The 20,443-nt window shown below is 37.7% G+C and overlaps 2 protein-coding genes across 9 annotated transcripts in view; one reads left to right on the forward strand and one right to left on the reverse strand.

Annotated features, from left to right (window-relative positions):
• Positions 1 to 20,443, reverse strand: part of LOC116743779 (zinc finger protein 160-like) — a 334,519-nt gene that overhangs the window by 215,499 nt on the left and 98,577 nt on the right. The window lies entirely within an intron of this gene.
• LOC116743797 (zinc finger protein 160-like) overlaps positions 1 to 20,443 on the forward strand; it is an 80,743-nt gene that overhangs the window by 9,966 nt on the left and 50,334 nt on the right. For 7 of the 8 annotated variants that reach the window (XM_032612803.1, XR_004346893.1, XR_004346892.1 and 4 more), the window contains one exon: positions 10,258 to 10,388. In XM_032612803.1, coding sequence (XP_032468694.1) covers positions 10,258 to 10,388 — 131 coding nt within the window. Of the gene's footprint in view, positions 1 to 10,257; positions 10,389 to 20,443 lie in introns of those variants that run through there. The other variant, XR_004346895.1, reaches the window with a different exon arrangement.

The following is a 20,443-nucleotide window of genomic DNA, read 5'->3' on the forward strand; positions in this document are numbered from 1 at the left end:
CCGCTCCGCGGCACATGGGATCTTCCCAGACCGGGGCAACGAACCCGCGTCCCCTGCATCGGCAGGCGGACTCTCAACCACTGCGCCACCAGGGAAGCCCTGAATTTTTTATTTTTTCTTTTGAATTTTATCTTTTTATATAGCAGGTTCTTATTAGTTATCCATTTTATACATATTAGTGTATATATGTCAATCCCAATCTCCCAATTCATCACACCACCACCACCTCCCCCGCCACTTTCCTCCCTTGGTGTCCATATGTTTGTTCTCTATATCTGCGTCTCAGTTTCTGTCCTGCAAACTAGTTCATCTGTACCATTTTTCTAGGTTCCACGTATATGTGTTAATATACAATATTTTTATCTTTCTGACTTACTTTACTCTGTATGACAGTCTCTAGATCCATCCACGTCTCTGCAAATGACCCAATTTTGTTCCTTTTTATGGCTGAGTAATATTCCATTGTATATATGTACCACATCTTCTTTATCCATTCATCTGTCGATGCGCATTTAGGTTGCTTCCAGTGACCCTGGCTAGTTGTAATAGTGCTGCAGTGAACATTGGGGTGTGTATGTCTTTTTGAATTGTGGTTTTCTCTGGGTATATGCCTCAGTAGTGGGATTGCTGGGTCATATGGTAATTCTACTTTAGTTTTTAAGGAACCTCCATACTGTGCTCCATAGTGGCTGTATCAGTTTACATTCCCACCAACAGTGCAAGAGGGTTCCCTTTTCTCCACACCCTCTTCAGCATTTATTGTTTCTAGATTTTCTAATGATGCCCATTCTAACTGGTGTGAGGTGATACCTCATTGTAGTTTTGATTTGCATTTCTCTAATCATTAGTGATGTTGAGCAGCTTTTCATGTGCTTCTTGGCCATCTGTAAGTCTTCTTTGGAGAAATGTCTGTTTAGGTCTTCTGCCCATTTTTGGATTGGGTTGTGGGTTTTGTTTATGTTTTTTTTTTTGCAGTGGCATATTTTATATATTAATAGAGGGGCTTAAATAAGACAGTTGTAGAAGCTGAAAGACAGGAAAGAAAAAATGAATCTATGTGATATCTCAAAAACCACATTTTTTTGTTTTACCATAGGTACCTTTTAAAAAATTTTTTTAAAGGTAACCACTAGTGTTTTCTTTTTTTAAAATTGCACACCAGGTCTATAAACCTAATAAGTAGGTTTTTTCTGGGTTTTTTTTATACAGCAGATTCTTATTAGTCATCAGTTTTATATACATCAGTGTATACATGTCAGTTCCAATTGCCCAATTCATCACACCACCATCACCACCACCCCCGCGGCTTCCCCCCTTGGTGTTCATACGTTTATTCTCTACGTGTGTGTCTCAGTTTCTGCCCTGCAGACTGGTTCAGCTGTACCATTTTTCTAGATTCCACATATATGCGTTAATATACGATATTTGTTTTTCTCTTTCTGACTTCACTCTGTATGACAGTCTCTAGATCCATCCACAACTCTCTACAAATGACGCAATTTCGTTCCTTTTTATGGCTGAATAAAATTCCATTGTATATATGTACCACATCTTCTTTATCCATTCGTCTGTTGATGGGCATTTAGGTTGCTTCCATTACCTGGCTATTGTAAATAGTACTGCAATGAATATTGGGGTGCATGTGTCTCTTTGAATTATGGTTTTCTCTGGATATATGCCCAGTAGTGGGATTGCTGGATTATATGTTAATTCTATTTTTAGTTTTTTAAGGAACCTCCATACTGTTCTCCATAGTGGCTGTATCAGTTTACATTCCCACCAACAGTGCAAGAGGGTTCCCTTTTCTCCATACCCTCTCCAGCATTTGTTGTTTGTAGCTTTTCTGATGAAGCCCATTCTAACTGGTGTGAGATGATACCTCCTTGTAGTTTTGATTTGCATTTCTCTAATCATTAGTGATGTTGAGCAGCTTTTCATGTGCTTCTTGGCCATCTGTATGTCTTCTTTGAAGAAATGTCTATTTAGGTCTTCTGCCCATTTTTGGATTGGGTTGTTTGTTTTTTGAATATTGAGCTGCATGAGCTGTTTATATATCTTGGAGGTTAATCCTTTGTCCCTTGATTCGTTTGCAAATATTTTCTCCCATTCTGAGTGTTGTCTTTTCGTCTTGTTTATGGTTTCCTTTGCTGTGCAAAAGCTTCTAAGTTTCATTAAGTCCCATTTGTTTATTTTTGTTTTTGTTTCCATTTCTGTAGGAGGTGGATCAAAAAAGACCTTGCTGTGATTTACGTCAAAGAGTGTTCTTCCTATGTTTTCCTCTAAGAGTTTTATAGTGTCCGGTCTTACATTTAGGTCTCGAATCCATTTTGAGTTTATTTTTGTGTATGGTGTTCGGGAGTGTTCTAATTTCATTCTTTTACATGTAGCTGTCCAGTTTTCCCAGCACCACTTATTGAAGAGACTGTCTTTTCTCCATTGTATATCCTTGCCTCCTTTGTCATAGATTAGTTGACCGTAGGTGCGTGGGTTTACCTCTGGGCTTTCTATCTTTTTTTTTTCTTTGCCGGTACGCGGGCCTCTCACTGTTGTGGCCTCTCCTGTTGTGGAGCACAGGCTCCGGACGCGCAGGCTCAGTGGCCATGGCTCACGGGCCCAGCCGCTCCACAGCATGTGGGATCTTCCTGGACCGGGGCGTGAACCCGTGTCCCCTGCATCGGCAGGCGGACTCTCAACCACTGCGCCACCAGGGAAGCCCTGGGCTTTCTATCTTGTTCCATTGATCTATGTTTCTGTTTTTGTGCCAGTACCATATTGTCTTGATTACTGTAGCTTTGTAGTATAGTCTGAAGTCAGGGAGTCTGATTCCTCCAGCTCTGATTTTTTCTGTCAAGACTGCTTTGGCTATTCAGGGTCTTTTGTGTCTCCATACAAATTATAAGATGATTTGTTCTAGTTCCGTAAAAAATGCCATTGGTAATTTGATAGGGATTGCATTCAATCTGTAGATTGCTTTGGGTAGTATAATCATTTTCACAGTATTGAGTTTTCCAGTCCAAGAACATGGTATATCTCTCCATCTGTTGGCATCATCTTTAATTTCTTTCATCAGTGTCTTATAGTTTTCTGCATACAGGTCTTTTGTCTCTAGGTAGGTTTATTCCTAGGTATTTTATTCTTTTTGTTGCATGGTAAATGACAGTGTTTCCTTAATTTCTCTTTCAGATTTTTCTTCTTTAGTGTATAGGAATGCAGGAGATTTCTGTGCATTAATTTTGTATTCTGGAGCTTTACCACATTCATTGATTAGCTCTAGTAGTTTTCTGGTGGCATCTTTAGGATTCTCTATGTATAGTATCATGTCATCTGCAAACAGTGACAGTTTTACTTCTTTTCCAATTTGTATTCCTTTTATTTCTTTTTCTTCTCTAATTGCTGAGGCTAGGAGTTCCAAAGCTATGTTGAATAGTAGCGATGAGAGTGGACATCCTTGTCTTTTTCCTGATCTTAGAGGTAATGCTTTCAGTTTTTCACCATTGAGAATGATGTTTGGTATGGGTTTGTCATATATGACCTTTATTATGTTGAGGTAGGTTCCCTCTGTGCCCACTTTCTGGAGAGTTTTTATCATAAATGGATGTTGAATTTTGTCAAAAGCTTTTTCTGCATCTATTGAGATGATCATATGGTTTTTTTTCTTCAGTTTGTTAATATGGTGTATCACATTGATTGATTTGCATATATTGGAGAATCCCTGCATCCCTGGGATAAATCCCACTTGATCATGGTGTATGATCCTTTTAATGTGTTGCTGGATTCTGTTTGCTAGTATTTTGTTGAGGATTTTTGCATGTATGTTCATCAGTGATACTGGTCTGTAATTTTCTTTTTTTGTAGTATCTTTGTCTGTTTTGGTATCAGGGTGATGGTGGCCTCATAGAATGAGTTTGGGAGTGTTCCTTCCTCTGCAATTTTTTGGAAGAGTTTGAGAAGGATGGGTGTTAGCTCTTCTCTAAATGTTTGATAGAATTCACCTGTGAAGCCATCTGGTCCGGGACTTCTGTTTGTTGGAAGATTTTTAATCACAGCTTTGATTTCATTACTTGTGATTGGTCTGTTGATATTTTCTATTTCTTTCTGGTTCAGTCTTGGAAGGTTATACCTTTCTAAGAATTTGTCCATTTCTTCCAGGTTCTCCATTTTATTGGCATAGAGTTGCTTGTAGTAGTCTCTTAGGATGCTTTGTATTTCTGCGGTGTCTGTTGTAATTTCTCCTTTTTTCTAATTTTATTGATTTGAGTCCTCTCTTTTTCTTGATGAGTCTGGCTAATGGTTTATCAGTTTTGTTTATCTTCTCAAACAACCAACTTTTAGTTTTATTGATATTTGCTATTGTTTTCTTTGTTTCTGTTTCTTTTATTTCTGTTCTTTATGATTTCTTTCCTTCTAGTAACTTTGGGTTTTGTTTGTTCTTTCTCTAGTTCCTGTAGGTGTAAATTTAGATTGTTTGAGATGTTTGTCGTTTCCTGAGGTAGGATTTTATTGCTGTAAACTTCCCTCTTAACGTTCCCTCGTCATGTTTTCATTGTCATTTGTATCTAGGTATTTTTTGATTTCCTCTTTGATATCTTCAGTGACCTCTTCGTTATTTAGTAACGTATTGTTTAGCCTCCATGTGTTTGTGTTTTTTATGTTTTTTCCCCCTGTAATTGATTTCTAATCTCATAGTGTTGTGGTCAGAGAAGATGCTTGATATGATTTCAGTTTTCTTAAATTTATTGAGGCTTGATTTGTGCCCCAAGATGTAATCTATCCTCGATGATGTTCTGTGCACACTTGAGAAAAAAGTGTAATCTGCTGTTTTTGGATGGAATGTCCTATAAATATCAATTAAATCTCTCTGGTCTATTGTGTCATTTAAAGCTTCTGTTTCCTTATTAATTTTCTGTTTGGATGATCTGTAAGTGAGGTGTTAAAGTCCCCCACTATTACTGTGTTACTGTCGATTTCTTCTTTTATAGCTGTTAGCAGTTGCCTTATGTATTGAGGTGCTCCTGTGTTGGGTGCATATAGATTTATAATAATTATATCTTCTTCTTGGATTGATCCCTTGATCATTATGTAGTGTCCTTCCTTGTCTCTTGTAACATTCTTTATTTTAAAGTTTATTTTATCTGATATGAGTATTGCTACTCCAGGTTTCTTTTGATTTCCATTTGCATGGAATATCTTTTTCCATCCCCTCACTTTTAGTCTGTATGTGTCTCTAGGTCTCAAGTGGGTCTCTTGTAGAGAGCATATATGTGGGTCTTGTTTTTGTATCCATTCAGCGAGCCTTTGTCTTTTGGTTGGAGTATTTAATCCATTCACGTTTAAGGTAATTATCGATATGTATGTTCCTTTTACCATTTTCTTAATTGTTTTGGGTTTGTTTTTGTAGGTCTTTTTCCTCTCTTGTGTTTCTCACTTAGAGAAGTTCCTTTAGCATTTGTTGTAGAGCTGGTTTGGGGGTGCTGAATTCTTTTAGCTTTTGCTTGTCTGTAAAGCTTTTGATTTCTCCTTCGAATCTGAATGAGTACCTTGCTGGGTAGAGTCATCTTGATTGTAGGTTTTTCCCTTTCATCACTTCAAGTATATTATGCCACTGCCTTCTGGCTTGTAGGGTTTCTGCTGAGAAATCAGCTGTTAACCTTATGGGAGTTCCCTTGTACGTTATTTGTTGTTTTGGCCTTGCTGCTTTCAATAATTTTTCTTTGTCTAATTTTTGCCAATTTGATTACTGTGTGTCTTGGCATGTTTCTCCTTGGGTTTATCCTGTATGGGACTCGCTGTGCTTCCTGGACTTGGGTGGCTATTGCCTTTCCCATGTTAGGGAAGTTTTCGACTATAATCTCTTCAGATATTTTCTCGGGTCCTTTCTCTCTCTCTTCTCCTTCTGGGACCCCTGTAATGCGAATGTTGTTGCGTCTAATGTTGTCCCAGAGGTCTCTTAGGCTGTCTTCATTTCTTTTCATTCTTTTTTTTATTCTGTTCCGTAGCAGTGAATTCCACCATTCTGTCTTGCAGGTCACTTCTCTGTACTTCTGCCTCAGTTATTCTGTTATTAATTCGTTCTAATATATTTTTCATTTCAGTTATAGTATTGTTCATCTCTGTTTGTTTGTTCTTTAATTCCTCTAAGTCTTTGTTAAACATTTCTTGCATGTTCTTGATCTTTGCCTCCATTCGTTTTCCGAGGTCCTGGATCATCTTCACCATCATTATTCTGAATTCTTTTTCTGGAAGGTTGCCTATCTCCACTTCATTTAATTGTTTTTCTGGGGTTTTATCTTGTTCTTTCATCTGGTACATAGCCCTCTGCCTTTTCATCTTGTCTGTCTTTCTGTGAATGTGGTTTTTGTTCCATAGGCTGCAGGATTGTAGTTCTTCCAGCTTCTGCTGTCTGCCCTCTGGTGGATGAGACTGTCTAAGAGGCTTGTGCAAGTTTCCTGATGGGAGGGACTGGTGGTGGGTAGAGCTGGCTGTTGCTCTGGTGGGCAGATCTCAGTAAAACTTTAATCCGCTTGTCTGCTGCTGGGTTTGGCTGGGTACCCTCCCTGTTGGTTCTTTGGCCTGAGGCGCCCCAACACTGGAGCCTATCGGGTTATTTGGTGGGGCTAATGGCAGACTTTGGGAGGCCTCACACCAAGGAGTACTTCCCAGAACTTCTGCTGCCAGTGTCCTTGTCCCCACGGTGAGCACAACCCCCCACCCCTGCCTCTGCAGGAGACCCTCCAACACTAGCAGGTAGGTCTGCTTCAGTCTCCTATGGGGTCACTGCTCCTTCCCCTGGGTCCTGATGCGCACACTGCTTTGTGTGTGCCTTCCAAGAGTGGAGTCTCTGTTTTACCCCAGTCCTGTCAAATTTCTGCAGTCAAATCCCACTAGCCTTCAAAGTCTGATTCTCTAGGAACTCCTCCTCCCGTTGCTGGACTCCGAGGTTGGAAAGCCTGACGTGGGGCTCAGAGCCTTCACTCCGGTGGGTGGACGTCTGTGGTGTAAGTGTTCTCCAGTTTGTGGGTCACCTACCCAGCAGTTATGGGATTTGATTTTATTGTGATTGCGCCCCTCCTACCGTCTCATTGCGGCTTCTCCTTTGTCTTTGGACGTGGGGTATCTTTTTTGGTGAGTTCCAGTGTCTTCCTGTCGATGACTGTTCAGCAGTTAGTTGTGATTCCGGTGCTCTCGCAAGAGGGAGTGAGAGCATGTCCTTCTAGTCTGCCATCTTGAACCAATCTCCAGATTTTTTATTTCATAAAGATAAATCAAGTTTAGTAGGTTGTGTGTTTCTAAGAATTTACCTGTATCTTTTAGATTCTGTGATTTGTAGGCATTATTGTTCATAGTACTTCCTTATCTTCCTTAAAAAACTTTGACATCAGTTGCAATCATTTCTCTTTCATATCTGTTCTTAATTATTTGAATCTTTTTTCTTTTTTTCTTAGTGTAGCTAAGGGTTTTCCCATTCAGTTTTTTCAAAACACCAACTGTTGGTTTGTTCATTTTTATATTTTTCTACTTTCTATTTTATTTATCTCTGGTCTAATCTTTCTTTTTTTTTTAATATGTTAATTTATTAATTTTTGGCTGCATTGAGTCTTCGTTGTTGGGTGTTCGTTGCGGAGTGCGGGCTTCTCATTGTGGGGCTTTTCTTGTTGCAGAGCTTGGGCTTTAGGCATGCAGGCTTCAGTAGTTGTGGCACACAGGCTTAGTTGCTCTGCAGCATGTAGGATCTTCCCAGACTAGGGCTCGAACCTGTGTCCCCTGCATTGGCAGGCGGATTCTTAACCATTGCCCCACCAGGGAAGTCCCTGGTTTCTTTTTTCTTATTTACCTCTTTCCTTCTGCTAAACTTGGGTTTAGTGTGTTTTTGTTTTTCTACTTCCTAGAGGTGTAAAAATAAATTTCTGATTTGAGATCTTTTTTTTTTTTTTTTTACTGTAAGCATTTAGCAGTTTTGAATTTCCTTTTAGTACAGCCTTCATTGTGTGTTATAACTTTTGGTAGGTTGTATTTTCCTTTTCATCCATATATTTAAAAATTCCCTTGTGATTTCTTCTTAGACCCATTAGTGGTTTAAGAGTGAGTTGTTTAATTTCCGCATTTGGGGTAATTTTCTTTTTCTTCTTCTGCTGTTTATTTCATTGTTGTTTACTTTTATGATATCAGTCTCTTAAAATTGTTAAGATTTGTGTTTTGGCCAAACATGTGGTCTCTCATGGAGAATGCTTTATGTGTGCTTGAGACGCATGTGTTTTCTGCTGTTGGGTCTTGTGATCTGTTATGTCTAATAACCAGTAAGGTCTATAGTTTCCTTATTGATCTTTTTGGTTCCATCTGTAAGTTCAGCTGGGGCATTGAAGTCTCATAGTATTCCTGTGCTGCTATTTCTCTCTTCATTTCCTTTAATGTTTGCTTCATTTTTCTGAGATATCTAATGTTAGATGTATATATATTTTTACTTGATACTTCTTTTTGGTAAATTGACCCATTTATCATTATATAATGTTTTTTTGTCTCATGTCACTTGTTTTTCTTCAGTTTATTTTGTCTGATATAATGTATTCTCTCCTGCTCTCTTTAGGATGGAATGTATTTTTCCATCCTTTCACCTTTCTGTGTCCTTATATTTGTGAACACTAGCAGTTCCAAGTCTCTCACAGTGTGTCCCTTGCCCTGTTTTCCCCCGTTACTTACTCTAGTGGTCCTTGCTTAGGCACACTGTACAGTGGTGAAAGGCAGGTGCCCTGGCCAGCCCCCTTCACTCCACTGTAACTCCAGAGGGAATGCATCGAGTGTTTCCTTCTGTTCATGACGTTTCTTGAAATGTTCTTGTTTAATCAGAATTTATTTTTTTCCATATCCTTTTTTTCTTGATTTTTAATTGTCCAGGAAGTTTTTAACTTTACTATTATGATATATTTTTTCATAACCTGTGGAAATAATGTATAATAGTAAATTTTCTAATTTCTAATCAATGTTTTATTGGTGGCAAAAACAAAGAAATTCTTTGGCTTTTGTTAATGCCTAGCTATGTAAATTTAAATGGATAAAATTGTATTTATATTTTTGAGCATGGTTATCTTATTGAGAGTTGAGTTCAAGTATTGTATTTTTTTTAAATGTTCATACCATTTTTTTTTTTAGTATCCTACTACAGAATCACGTTGACAAACTAAATTGAGTACAGCGGATACATTTTCAGTGTCTGAAAGATGCTGAAATACACGTGAATAAAACGATGATAAAAAATTGTCCAAAAATCTGTCAAGAGATTTTTCTCTCATTTCAGTTATTTTTTATAGATATGTATGTGCATGAGTACATGGATGTGCAAGTCTGTGGTTTAGAAAAAAGACATCATGATTTTAAAACTATATATCTTTTTTCAGTTGAAATTGTCTTCAGTATATTCCATTGCCTGGAATTTTTCTGTGCAATCCTGTTAATGGTTTAAGTAGTAGTAAGATTACTAACATTTATGTGTATGTGCTTGTGTGTCCACATCTGTAATGACCTTTCATGCCATTCACCTTGGACTTCTTTCAAGTTTTCTCAGGGAACCCTCTGTCAATGTACTTTTAATGCTTTCTGTATTACTTAACTATTTGATTCTTAAGCTTCAGTTGCTGAGCACAGCCCTCTGAGTTCAAGTGTTTGCTGTAACATTTCTTACCTTCTTGATCGGAGTCAAGTTTCTCAGAGTGTCTGTGATAGTTTTTGTCCTCTGTAAGATGGGGACAGATCTTTCTTTAATGAGCTGTTATGTTGATAACAAGATCTTGCCTGTAAAAGTACTTACTTAGAGTAATGTTTAGAGTAACATTACTGTAACTTAGAGCAATAGGAAGTGTTCAGACACTTTTAGTTGTTGTTGTTATCATCATCATAGTTGAAATTTTGACCTTTCATTAAAAGCACTGCGAACTTTGTCATCTCATCTGTATACTGAATCTCACTCAGTGTGTAGAACGTAATACCTGACACTTCTGCATAGACAACATGGCGTTGAGTGTTACTTATAGGCGTTTCATAGATTTTCGACAGTGACGAAAAATCATATTAATTGGAGGACCTCATAAGGTCTTATGAAAAAGTATAAGAAATTAAGATTAGAGATACATAATTTTTCCAAATACCTCTAAATAGATCTGGTAGAACACATACTTTAATTGAATCAGTCCTTACCCTTTCCTCGTCTTTTCCATTTGTATGAAGATGAGAACTCTTCATGGCCCATTGGTGAAATGTGGTTTCATTTCAGGAACGGTTGACCTTTGAGGATGTGGCCATCGAATTCACTGAGGAGGAGTGGGAATGCCTGGACCCTGCTCAGAGGGCCTTGTACAGGGACGTGATGGTGGAGACCTACAGGAACCTGCTCTCCCTGGGTGAGGATAACTTCCCTTCAGAGCTGGGATCTGCCCTTGGGTATCTTTGCATTTTCCCTTGTGTGCCTCTTGGGAAGCCCTGTTGACTCACATCATGTGGCATCGTGAGTTTAAACTGACCCTTTCTTCAGATGCTCTGCACGTTTCATGTTACATCAGGGGTTGTCCCAGAGCTTAATTACGTACAAAGCTCAATGGCAAACTTTAAAAAATACCAAATTTCCTATTTTCTGCCTTTTGGTTTTTGACTCAGTTTTTGCAGGAAGAGAGCTTGATGTCCGCATATTACACCGTTCCCTGTGTAGAAGGGAGGCGGTGGATGAATTTGTGAAATATTTTTCCCGACCCATCTGTAATGTCCTCACCCCTCAGCTGAACAAAGAACCGGGATTTTAGGAAAACCACAGCACTTCACATTTCTTTGTCCTGATAAACCAGAACTTCTGTTTCTTTTTTAAAAATTTTTTGGCCACACCTTCTGGCTTGTGGGATCTCAGTTCCCTGAGTAGGGATTGAACCCGTGCCCTCTGCATTGGAAGCATGGAGTCTTAACCGGTGGGCTGCCAGGGAAGTCCCAGAATTTCTTTTTCTGATCTGAATATTATCTCCACATTGGAGCAAGAGAAAGAGCCGTGGACAGTGGGGAGAAATGTGAAAAATAGCCAAGAATACATTGTGTGGGAGTCAAAAGTGTAAACAAAGATGGGTATCTCAGAAGGGCTGTTTCTTTTGTTTAGGGGTGTGTGGGACAGGCGGGTGGATTGGATCTTCTGTGATTGTTACTTAGGAGGAGTGTAAGGACAGTGGACGGAGAGGAGCTCCTTTTGATCCCAAATCCTACAAGGGGTGCATGTGTGAATCTTTCAGGCTCTTAGCTTGGCATCTGTGGGTCGAGTACATGGTCCCATCTCAAGATCCTATAACGTCTGACCCTTACACATTGTATTATTTTTACTCTTGTACTGCTCTATCTAGTCTGGGAATGTCGACTGTTCCTAATTTTACCTTCTCCTTACTTTGTATGATTTTACCTCTTAAATTTCTTTGAAGTATATTCCTAAGGTCTGAAATTTTACCTGGTTTCCTTGTTGTGATAATCCACCTATGTTTATCTGGCAGCCTCTTGTGGAGTCTCTATGGAGAGTGTTTACTGGGTAACAGAAAATTTTGACAGAGACACTATTCCTCGTATGTTGTAATATTTTCTTGCTCTGTACAAAATCACCACTCGAAGCTACTCATTAGAGTGGTCAGCATGTTCTAGGATATGAGATAGAAAGTATCACAAGAGTCTGACTGATAAGTCTTACCAGGTTTTTTTCTGGCTTTGGGGACTGTCACAAAAGCCTGTCTCAAGGGCACTGTGACCGTGTTATTCATGTGTCTCAATGACCATACATTTTAGCCTCTTTACATTGGTATAGGAATTTATCCCAGGACAACTTTGTCAAAGCTCACATTCTCATATCTGTGAGGCTGTTGGCTAAAGTGTTGTTGATGCCACATTTTTCATTGCCTGTGCCATTGTTCATTCTACCCCAACAGCGAATTTTGAAGCGTGTTAATGAGAGCTTATGAAGTGGAGGGATACCTTCAGTGATGAACGATAATGTGTTTATGACACTGGTACTTTAATTTTGTACATTTCTATGCATTATAAATGATTTTTTATTTTATCATTAGGTTCAAATTTCCATGTTACTCTTGGGGTTTTTGTTTTATGTTTGCAACGCATGGGATGGTTGATTGGGGATGGGTCCCTGTGGTGGAATTTGTTATCAGTCCCTCTTAGAATCTTTATATATTCTTCATACTCAACTATTATCAGATATGTGATTTAGAAATGTTTTCTCTTTTACTGTTGGTTGTCTTTTCACTGTGCTTTAATGCACAGTAGTTTATATTTTTGATATAGTCCAATTTATCTGTTTTTATTTTGTAGCCTGTGCTTTTGGTGTTATACCTGATAAATCATTTGTGGGTCCAATGTCAAGAAACTTTTTCTGTATGTTTACTTCTAGGAGTTTTATATACTTGGGACTTAGGTTTAGGTCTTTGAACCACTTTGAGTTAATTTTTGTCTGTAGCGTAAGGTAATGGTCTAAGTAAATACTTTTGTTAGTAGGTATCCAGTTTTGGCAACAACTTTTTAAAAAAAATTATTTTTAATTAATTAACTTATTTTGGCTGCGTTGGGTGTTGCTGCGCGTGGGCTTTCTCTACTTGTGGTGAGCAGGGTCTACTCTTTGTTACGTTGTACAGACTTTTCGTTGTGGTGGTTTCTCTTGTTGTGGAGCACCAGCTCTAGGCACGTGGGCTCAGTAGTTGCAGCACATGTGCTTAGTAGTTGTGGCACCCGGAGTTCAGTAGTTGTGACACATGGGCTCAGTAGTTGTGGCTTGTGGGCTCTAGAGTGCAGGCCCAGTAGTTGTGGCACACGGGCTTAGTTGCTCCATGGCATGTGGGATCTTCCCGGACCAGGGCTCGAACTCATGTCCCCTGCATTGGCAGGTGGATTCTTAACCACTGTGCCACCAGGGAAGTCCTGTCAATACCTTTTGTTCCACTGACTGCATTCTCCCATTAAGTGATCTTTACACCTTTCTGAAACATTGTTTAAACATCTACACAAGAGGTTTTTTTTTTTTAAGTATAGTTAATTTATAATGTTGTGTTAATTTCAGGTGTATAGAAATTTACAAGATATTTAATATAGTTACCTGAGCTATACAGTAGGTCCTTGTTGTTTATCTATTTTATATATAGTAGTTTGTATATGTTCACCCCAGACTCCTAATTTATCTCTCTCCTCGCCCACCCCACCCCCCCGCATCCTGCACTTTCCCCTTTGGTAACCGTAAGTTTGTTTTCTATGTCTGTGAGTCTATTTCTGTTTTGTATATAAGTTCATTTATATCACTTTTTTAGGTTCCACGTATAAGTAATATCATATATGTTTTTCTTTGTCTGACTTCACAGGTCCATCCATGTTGCTGCAAAAGGCATTATTTCATTGTTTTTTATGAATGAGTAATATTCCATTGTATATATGTGCCATATCTTCTTTATCCCTTCATCTGTCAATGAAAATTTAGGTTGCTTCCATGTCCTGGCTAGTGTAAATAGTGTTGCTATAAACATTGGGGTGCATATATCTTTTCAAATTAGAGTTTTCATCTTTTCCGGATATATGCCCAGGATTGGAATTGCTTGTTCATGTGGTAACTTTATTTTTAGTTCTTTAAGGAACCTCCATACTTTGAACCTCCTTCAAAGTGGCTACAGCAGTTTACATTCCTTCCAACAGTGTAGGAGTGTTCTGTTTTCTCCACACCCTCTCAAGCATTTACTGTTTGTAGACTTTTTTTTTTTGGCCACGCCAGATCTTAGTTGTGGCACACAGAATATTTAGTTGGGGCATGCGGACTTCTTAGTTGCTGTATGACTCTCAGTTGCGACATGCGTATTGGATCTAGTTCCCTGACCAGGGATTGAACCTGGGCCCCCTGCATTGGCAGCGTGGAGCCTTACTGCCTGGACCACCAGGGAAGTCCCCTATTTGTAGACTTTTTGATGGTGGTCATTCTGACCAGTGTGAGGTGATAGCATTTTGTGGTTTTGATTTGCATTTATGTAATAATTAGTGACGTTGAGCATCTTTTCATGTGGCTGTTGGCCATCTTTATGTCTTCTTTGGAGAAATATCTATTTAGGTCTTCTGCTAATTTTTTGATTGGGTTGTATGGTTTTTTTGATATTAAGCTATATGAATTTTGTATATTTTGGAAATGAATTCCTTTTTGGTAGCATCATTTGCAAATATACTCTTCTAGTCCATAGGTTGTATTTTCGTACTTTTTATGGTTTCCTTTGCTTTGCAGTAGCTTTTAAGTTTAATTAGGTCCCATTTGTTTATTTTTGCTTTTATTTCCGTGTCTCTAGGAGACAGATCCAAAAAAATATTGCTGTGATTTCTATCAAAGAGTGTTCTGCCTTTGTTTTCCTCTAGGAGTTTTATAGTATCTGGTCTTATATTTAGCTGTTTAATCCATTTTGAGTTTATTTGTGTATGTGGTGTTAGAGAATGTTCTAGTTTCATTCTTTTCCATGTAGCTGTCCAGTTATCCCAGCACCACTTACTAAAAAGACTGTCTTTTCTCCATTGTATATTCTTTCCTTCTTTGTCATAGAATAATTGACTATAAGTGAGTGGGTTTATTTCTAGGCTTTCTATTCTTTTCCATTGATCTGTGTTTTCTGTTTTTTGCCAGTACCATACCGTCTTGATGACTGTAGGTTTGTAGTATTGTCTGAAGTCAGGGAGTGTGATTCCTCCAGCTCCATTCTTCTTTCTCGAGATTGTTTTAGATATTCGGTGTCTTTTGTGTTTTCATACAAATTTAAAAAATGTTTTGTTCTCGTTCTGTGAAAAATGCCATTGTTAATTTGATAAGGATTGCATTGAATATGTAGATTGCCTTGGGTAATATGGTAATTTTAACAATGTTGCTTATTCCAATCCAAGAACATGGTATATATTTTCATCTGTTTGTGTCATCTTTGATATCTTTCATCAGCATTATATAGGTTTTTTTTTGTGGTACGTGGGCCTCACACCGCTGTGGCCTCTCCCGCTGTGGAGCACAAGCTCCGGACGCGCAGGCCCAGCGGCCACGGCTCACGGGCCCAGCTGCTCTGCAGCATGTGGGATCCTCCCAGACCGGGGCACGAACCTGCGTCCCCTGCATCAGCAGGCGGACTCTCAACCACTGCGCCACCAGGGAAGCCCAGCATCATATAGTTTTACAAGTACAGTTATTTTGCTTCCTTAGGTGGGTTTATTCCTCAGAATGTTATTTTTTGTGATGAGATGGTAAATGGGATTGTTTCTGTAATTTCACTTTCTGATATTTCGTTGTTGGTATATAGAAATGCAACAGATATTTGTATATTTATTTTTTTATATTTATCCAGCAACTTCACCGTGTTCATTGCTGAGGTCTGGTAGTTACCTGGTGGCATCGTCAGGATTTTCTACGTGTAGCATCATGTCATCTGCATACAGTGATAGTTTTACTTCTTTTCCTATCTGGATTCCTTTTATTTCTTTTTGTTTTCTGATTGCAGTGGCTAGGACTTCCAAATGTATGTTGAATAAAAGTGGTGAGAGTGGACATCCTTGTCTTGTTCCTGATCTTAGAGGAAATGCTCTCACCTTTTCATTGTTGAGTATGATGTTAGTTGTGTGTTTGTCATATATGGTCTTTATTATGTTGAAGTAGGTCCCATCTGTGCTTACTGTCTGAAGCATTTTTATCATAAATCAGTGCTGAATTTTGTGAGAGGCTTTTTCTGCAACTACTGAGATGATCATATGGTTTTTAGTCTTCAATTTGTTAATGTGGTGTATCATATTAATTGACTTGCAGATATTGAAAATCTTGCATCCCTGGAATAAATCCTACTTGATCATGGTTTATGATTCTTTTAATGTATTGTTGGATTCTGTTTGCTAGTATTTTGTTGTGGGTATTTTGTTGTGGGTTTTTGCGTATATGTGATATTGACTTGTAATTTTCTTTTTTTGGAATATCTTTTTCTGGCTTTGGTGTCAGGGTTATTATGGCCTCACAGAATGAGTTCATTGGAAGTGTTCCTTCCTCTCCAAAAGTATTTTTTGTAATAGTTTGAGAAGAATGAGTGTTAGCTCTTGTCTGAATATTAGAATGGGAGAATTCACCTGTGAAGCCATCTGGTCCTGGACCTTTGTTTCTTGGAAGATTTTTAATCACAGTTTCAATTTCAGTACTTGTGATTGGTCTGTTCCTATTTTCTATTTCTTCGTGGTTCATTCTTAGGAGATTGTACCTTTCTAACCCATTTCTTCTAGGTTGTTCATTTTATTGGAGTATAGTTTCTTGGAGTAGTCTCTTTTGATTCTTTGTATTTCTGTGGTGTCCATTGTAACGTATCCTTTTTGATTTCTGATTTTATTGATTTGGGCCCTCTCCCTCTGTTATTAATGACTCTGGCTAAATGTTTTTCAATATTCTCTTTTTTTTTTTTTGGGGGGTATAGTGGTTTTACAATGTGTTTGTTTCTACTGTACAGCTAAGTGAAGTAGAGTTCCCTGTGCTGTACATCAGGTTCTCATTAGTTATCTATTTTACACATATTAGTATAAAATAGCATGTTAAAAGATACTTTCTTCTTTTACAATATAAGCATTTAAAGCAGCAAATTTCCCTGTAATTACCATTTCACTTATTAGTTTTTTTTAAATTAATTTTTATTGGAGTATAGTTGCTTTATAATGTTGTGTTAGTTTCTACTGTACAGCAAAGTGAATCAACTCTACGTATACATATATCCTCTCTTTTTCGGATTTCCTTCCCATTTAGGTCACCACAGAGCATTGAGTAGAGTTCCCTGTGCTATACAGTAGGTTCTCATTAGTTATATATTTTATACATAGTATCAATAGTGTATATATGACAATCCCAATCTCCCAATTCATCCCACCCGACCCTGCCCCTTGGTATCCATACGTTTGTTCTCTATGTCTTTGTCTCTATTTCTGCCTTGCAAACAGGTTGATCTGTATCATTTTTCTAGATTCCACCTATATGCGTTAATATATGATGTTTGTTTTTCTCTGACTTACTTCACTCTGTATGACAGTGTCTAGGCCAACCACGTCTCTACAAATGACCCAATTTCATTCTTTTTATGGCTGAGTAATATTCCACTGTGTATATGTACTACATTTTCTTTATCTGTTGGTCTGTCGATAGGCATTTAGGTTGCTTCCAGGACCTGGCTATTCTAAATAGTGCTGCAATGAACATTGGGGTGAATGTGTCTTTGAGTTATGGTTTTCTCTGGGTATATGCCCAGTAGTGGGATTGCTGGGTCTTATGGTAATTCTATTTTTAGTTTTTTAAGGAACCTCCATACTGTTCTCCATAGTGGCTGTATCAATTTACATTCCCACCAACAGTGTGAGAGGGTTCCCTTGTCTCCACACCCTCTCTAGCATTTATTGTTTGTAAATTTTTTGATGATGGCCATTCTGACTTGTGTGAGCTGATGCCTCATTGTAGTCTTGATTTGCATTTCTCTAATGATTAGTGATGTTGAGCATGTTTTCGTGTGCCTCTTGGCCCTCTGTATGTCTTTTTTGGAGAAATGTCTGTTTAGGTCTTCTGCCCATATTTTGATTGGGTTGTTTGTTTTTTTGATATTGAGCTGCATGAACTATTTGTATATTTTGGAGAGTAATCTTTGGTCCATTAATTCATTTGTAATTATTTTCTCCCATTCTGAGGTTTGTCTTTTAGTCTTGTTTATGGTTTCCTTTGTTGTGCTGAAGCTTTTAAGTTTCATTAGGTCCAATTTGTTTATTTTTGTTTTTATTTCCATTACTCTAGAAGGTTGGTCAGAAAAGATGTTGCTGTGATTGATGTCAAAGAGTGTTCTCTCTGTTTTCCTCTTAAGAGTTTTATAGTATGTGGCCTTACATTTAGGTCTTTAATCCATTTTGAGTTTATTTTTGTTTATGTTGTTAGGGAGTTTTCTAATTTCATTCTTCTACATGTAGCTGTCCAGTTTTCCCAGTACCACTTATTGAAGGTACTGTCACCATTGTATATTCTTGCCTCTGTTGTAGATTAATTGGCCATATGTACATGGGTTTATTTTGGGGCTCTCTATTCTGTTTCATAGATGTATATGTCTGCTTTGGGGCAAGTACCACACTGTTCTGATGCCTGTGACTTTGTAGTATAGTCTGAAGTCAGGGAGCCTGATTCCTCCAGCTCTGTTTTTTTTCTGTCAAGATTGCTTTGGCTACTTGGGGTCTTTTGTGTTTCTATATAGATTTTAAGATTTTTTTTGTTCTAGTTCTGTGAAAAATGCCATTGGTAATTTGATAAGAATTGCATTGAATCTGTAGATTGCTTTGGGTAGTATAGTCATTTTCACAGTATTGATTCTTCAAATCCAAGAACATGGTATATCTCTCCATCTGTTTGTGTCGTCTTAGATTTCTCTCATCAGTGTTTTGTAGTTTTCTGAATACAGGTCTTTTACCTCCTTGGGTAGGTTTATTCCTAGGTATTTTATTCTTTTTTTGTTGCACTGGTGAATGGTATTGTTTCCTTAATTTCTCTTTCTGGTCTTTAGTTATTCATGTATAGGAGTGCAAGAGATTTCTGTGCATTAATTTTGTATCCTGCAACTTTACCAAATTCATTGATTAGCTCTAGTAGTTTTCTGGTGGCATCTTTAGGATTTTCTACATATAGTGTCATCTCATCTGCAAACAATTTTACTTCTTCTTTTCCAATTTTATATTCCTTTTGTTTCTTTTTCTTTTCTGATTTCTGTGGCTAGGACTTCCAAAACTGTATTGAATAGTAGTTATGAGAGTGGACCTCCTTGTCTTGTTCCTGATCTTCGAGGAAATGCTTTCAGTTTTTCAACATTGAGAATGATGTTAGCTGTGTGTCATACATGGCCTTTATTATGTTGAGGTAGGTTCCATCTGTGCCCACTTTCTGGAGAGTTTTTATCATAAATGGGTGTGGAATTTTGTTAAAAGGTTTTTCTGCATCTATTCAAATGATCATATGGTTTTCATTCAATTTGTTAATATGGTGTATGACATTGGTTGATTTGCGTATATTGAAGAATCCTTGCATCTCTGGGGTAAATCCCACTTGATTGTGGTGTATGATTCTTTTAATGTGTTGTTGGATTCTGTTTGCTAGTAGTTTGTTGAGGATTTTTGTGTCTATATTCATCAGTAATATTGGTCTGTAATTTTCTTTTTTCAGGATATCTTTGTTTTGGGTATCGGTGACGGTGGCCTCACAGAATGAGCTTGGAAGAGTTCCTTCCTCTTCAGTTTTTTGGAAGAGTTTGAGGATGGATGTTAGCTCTTCTCTAAGTGTTTGGTAGAATTCACCTGTGAAGACATCTGGTCCTGGACTTTTGTTCTGGAAGATTTTTAATCACAGTATCAATTTCATTACTTGTGATTGGTCTGTTCATATTCTTTGTTTCTTCTTGGTTCAGTCTTAGAAGGTTATACCTTTTTAAGAATTGGTCCATTTCTTCCAGGTTGTCCATTTTATTGGCCGATAGTTGCTTATAGTAGTCTCTTATGATCCTTTGTATTTCTGCAGTGTTCTTTGTAACTTTTCCTTTTTCATTTCTAATTTTATTGATTTGAGTCCTCTCCCTCTTTTTCTTGATGAGCCTGGCTAAAGGTTCATCAATTTTGTTTATCTTCTCAAAGAACCAGCTTTTAGTTTTATTGATCTTTGCTATTGTTTCTGTTTCATTAATTTCTGCTTTTATCTTTATGATTGATTTCTTTCTACTAACTGGGTTTTTTTTGTTCATCTTTCTCTAGTTCCTTTAGCTGTTTAGATTGTTTATTTGAGATTTTTCTTGTTTCTTCAGGTAGGATTGTATTGCTGTAAACTTCCTCCTTAGAACTGCTTTTGCTGCATCCGATATGTTTTGGATCATCGTGTTTTCATTGTTATTTGTCTCTAGGTATTTTTTGATTTTCTCTTTGATTTTTTTACTGATCTCTTGGTTATTTAGTAGTGTAGTGTTTAGCCTTCATGTGTTATATATTTTTTACAGTTCTTTTCCCCTGTAATTGATTTCTAATCTCATAGAGTTGTGGTTGGAAAAGATGCTTGATATGATTTCAGTTTTCTTAAATTTACCAGGGCTTGATTTGTTACCCAAGATGTGATCTCTCCTGGAGAATGTTCCATATGCACTTGAGAAGAAAGTGTATCCTTCTGCTTTCAGGTGGAATGTTCTATAAATATCAATTAAATCTATCCGGTCTATTGTGCCATTTAAAGCTTGTGTTTCCTTGTTTATTTTCTGTCTGGATGATCTGTCCATTGGTGTAAGTGGGGTGTTAAAGTTCCCCACTATTGTGTTACTATCGATTTTCCCTTTTGTGGCTGTTAGCATTTGCCTTATGTATTGAGGTGCTCTTATGTTGGGTGCATAAATATTTACAGTTG

The sequence above is a fragment of the Phocoena sinus genome, chromosome 19 (assembly GCF_008692025.1).
Source record: "Phocoena sinus isolate mPhoSin1 chromosome 19, mPhoSin1.pri, whole genome shotgun sequence".
NCBI lineage: Eukaryota > Metazoa > Chordata > Mammalia > Artiodactyla > Phocoenidae > Phocoena > Phocoena sinus.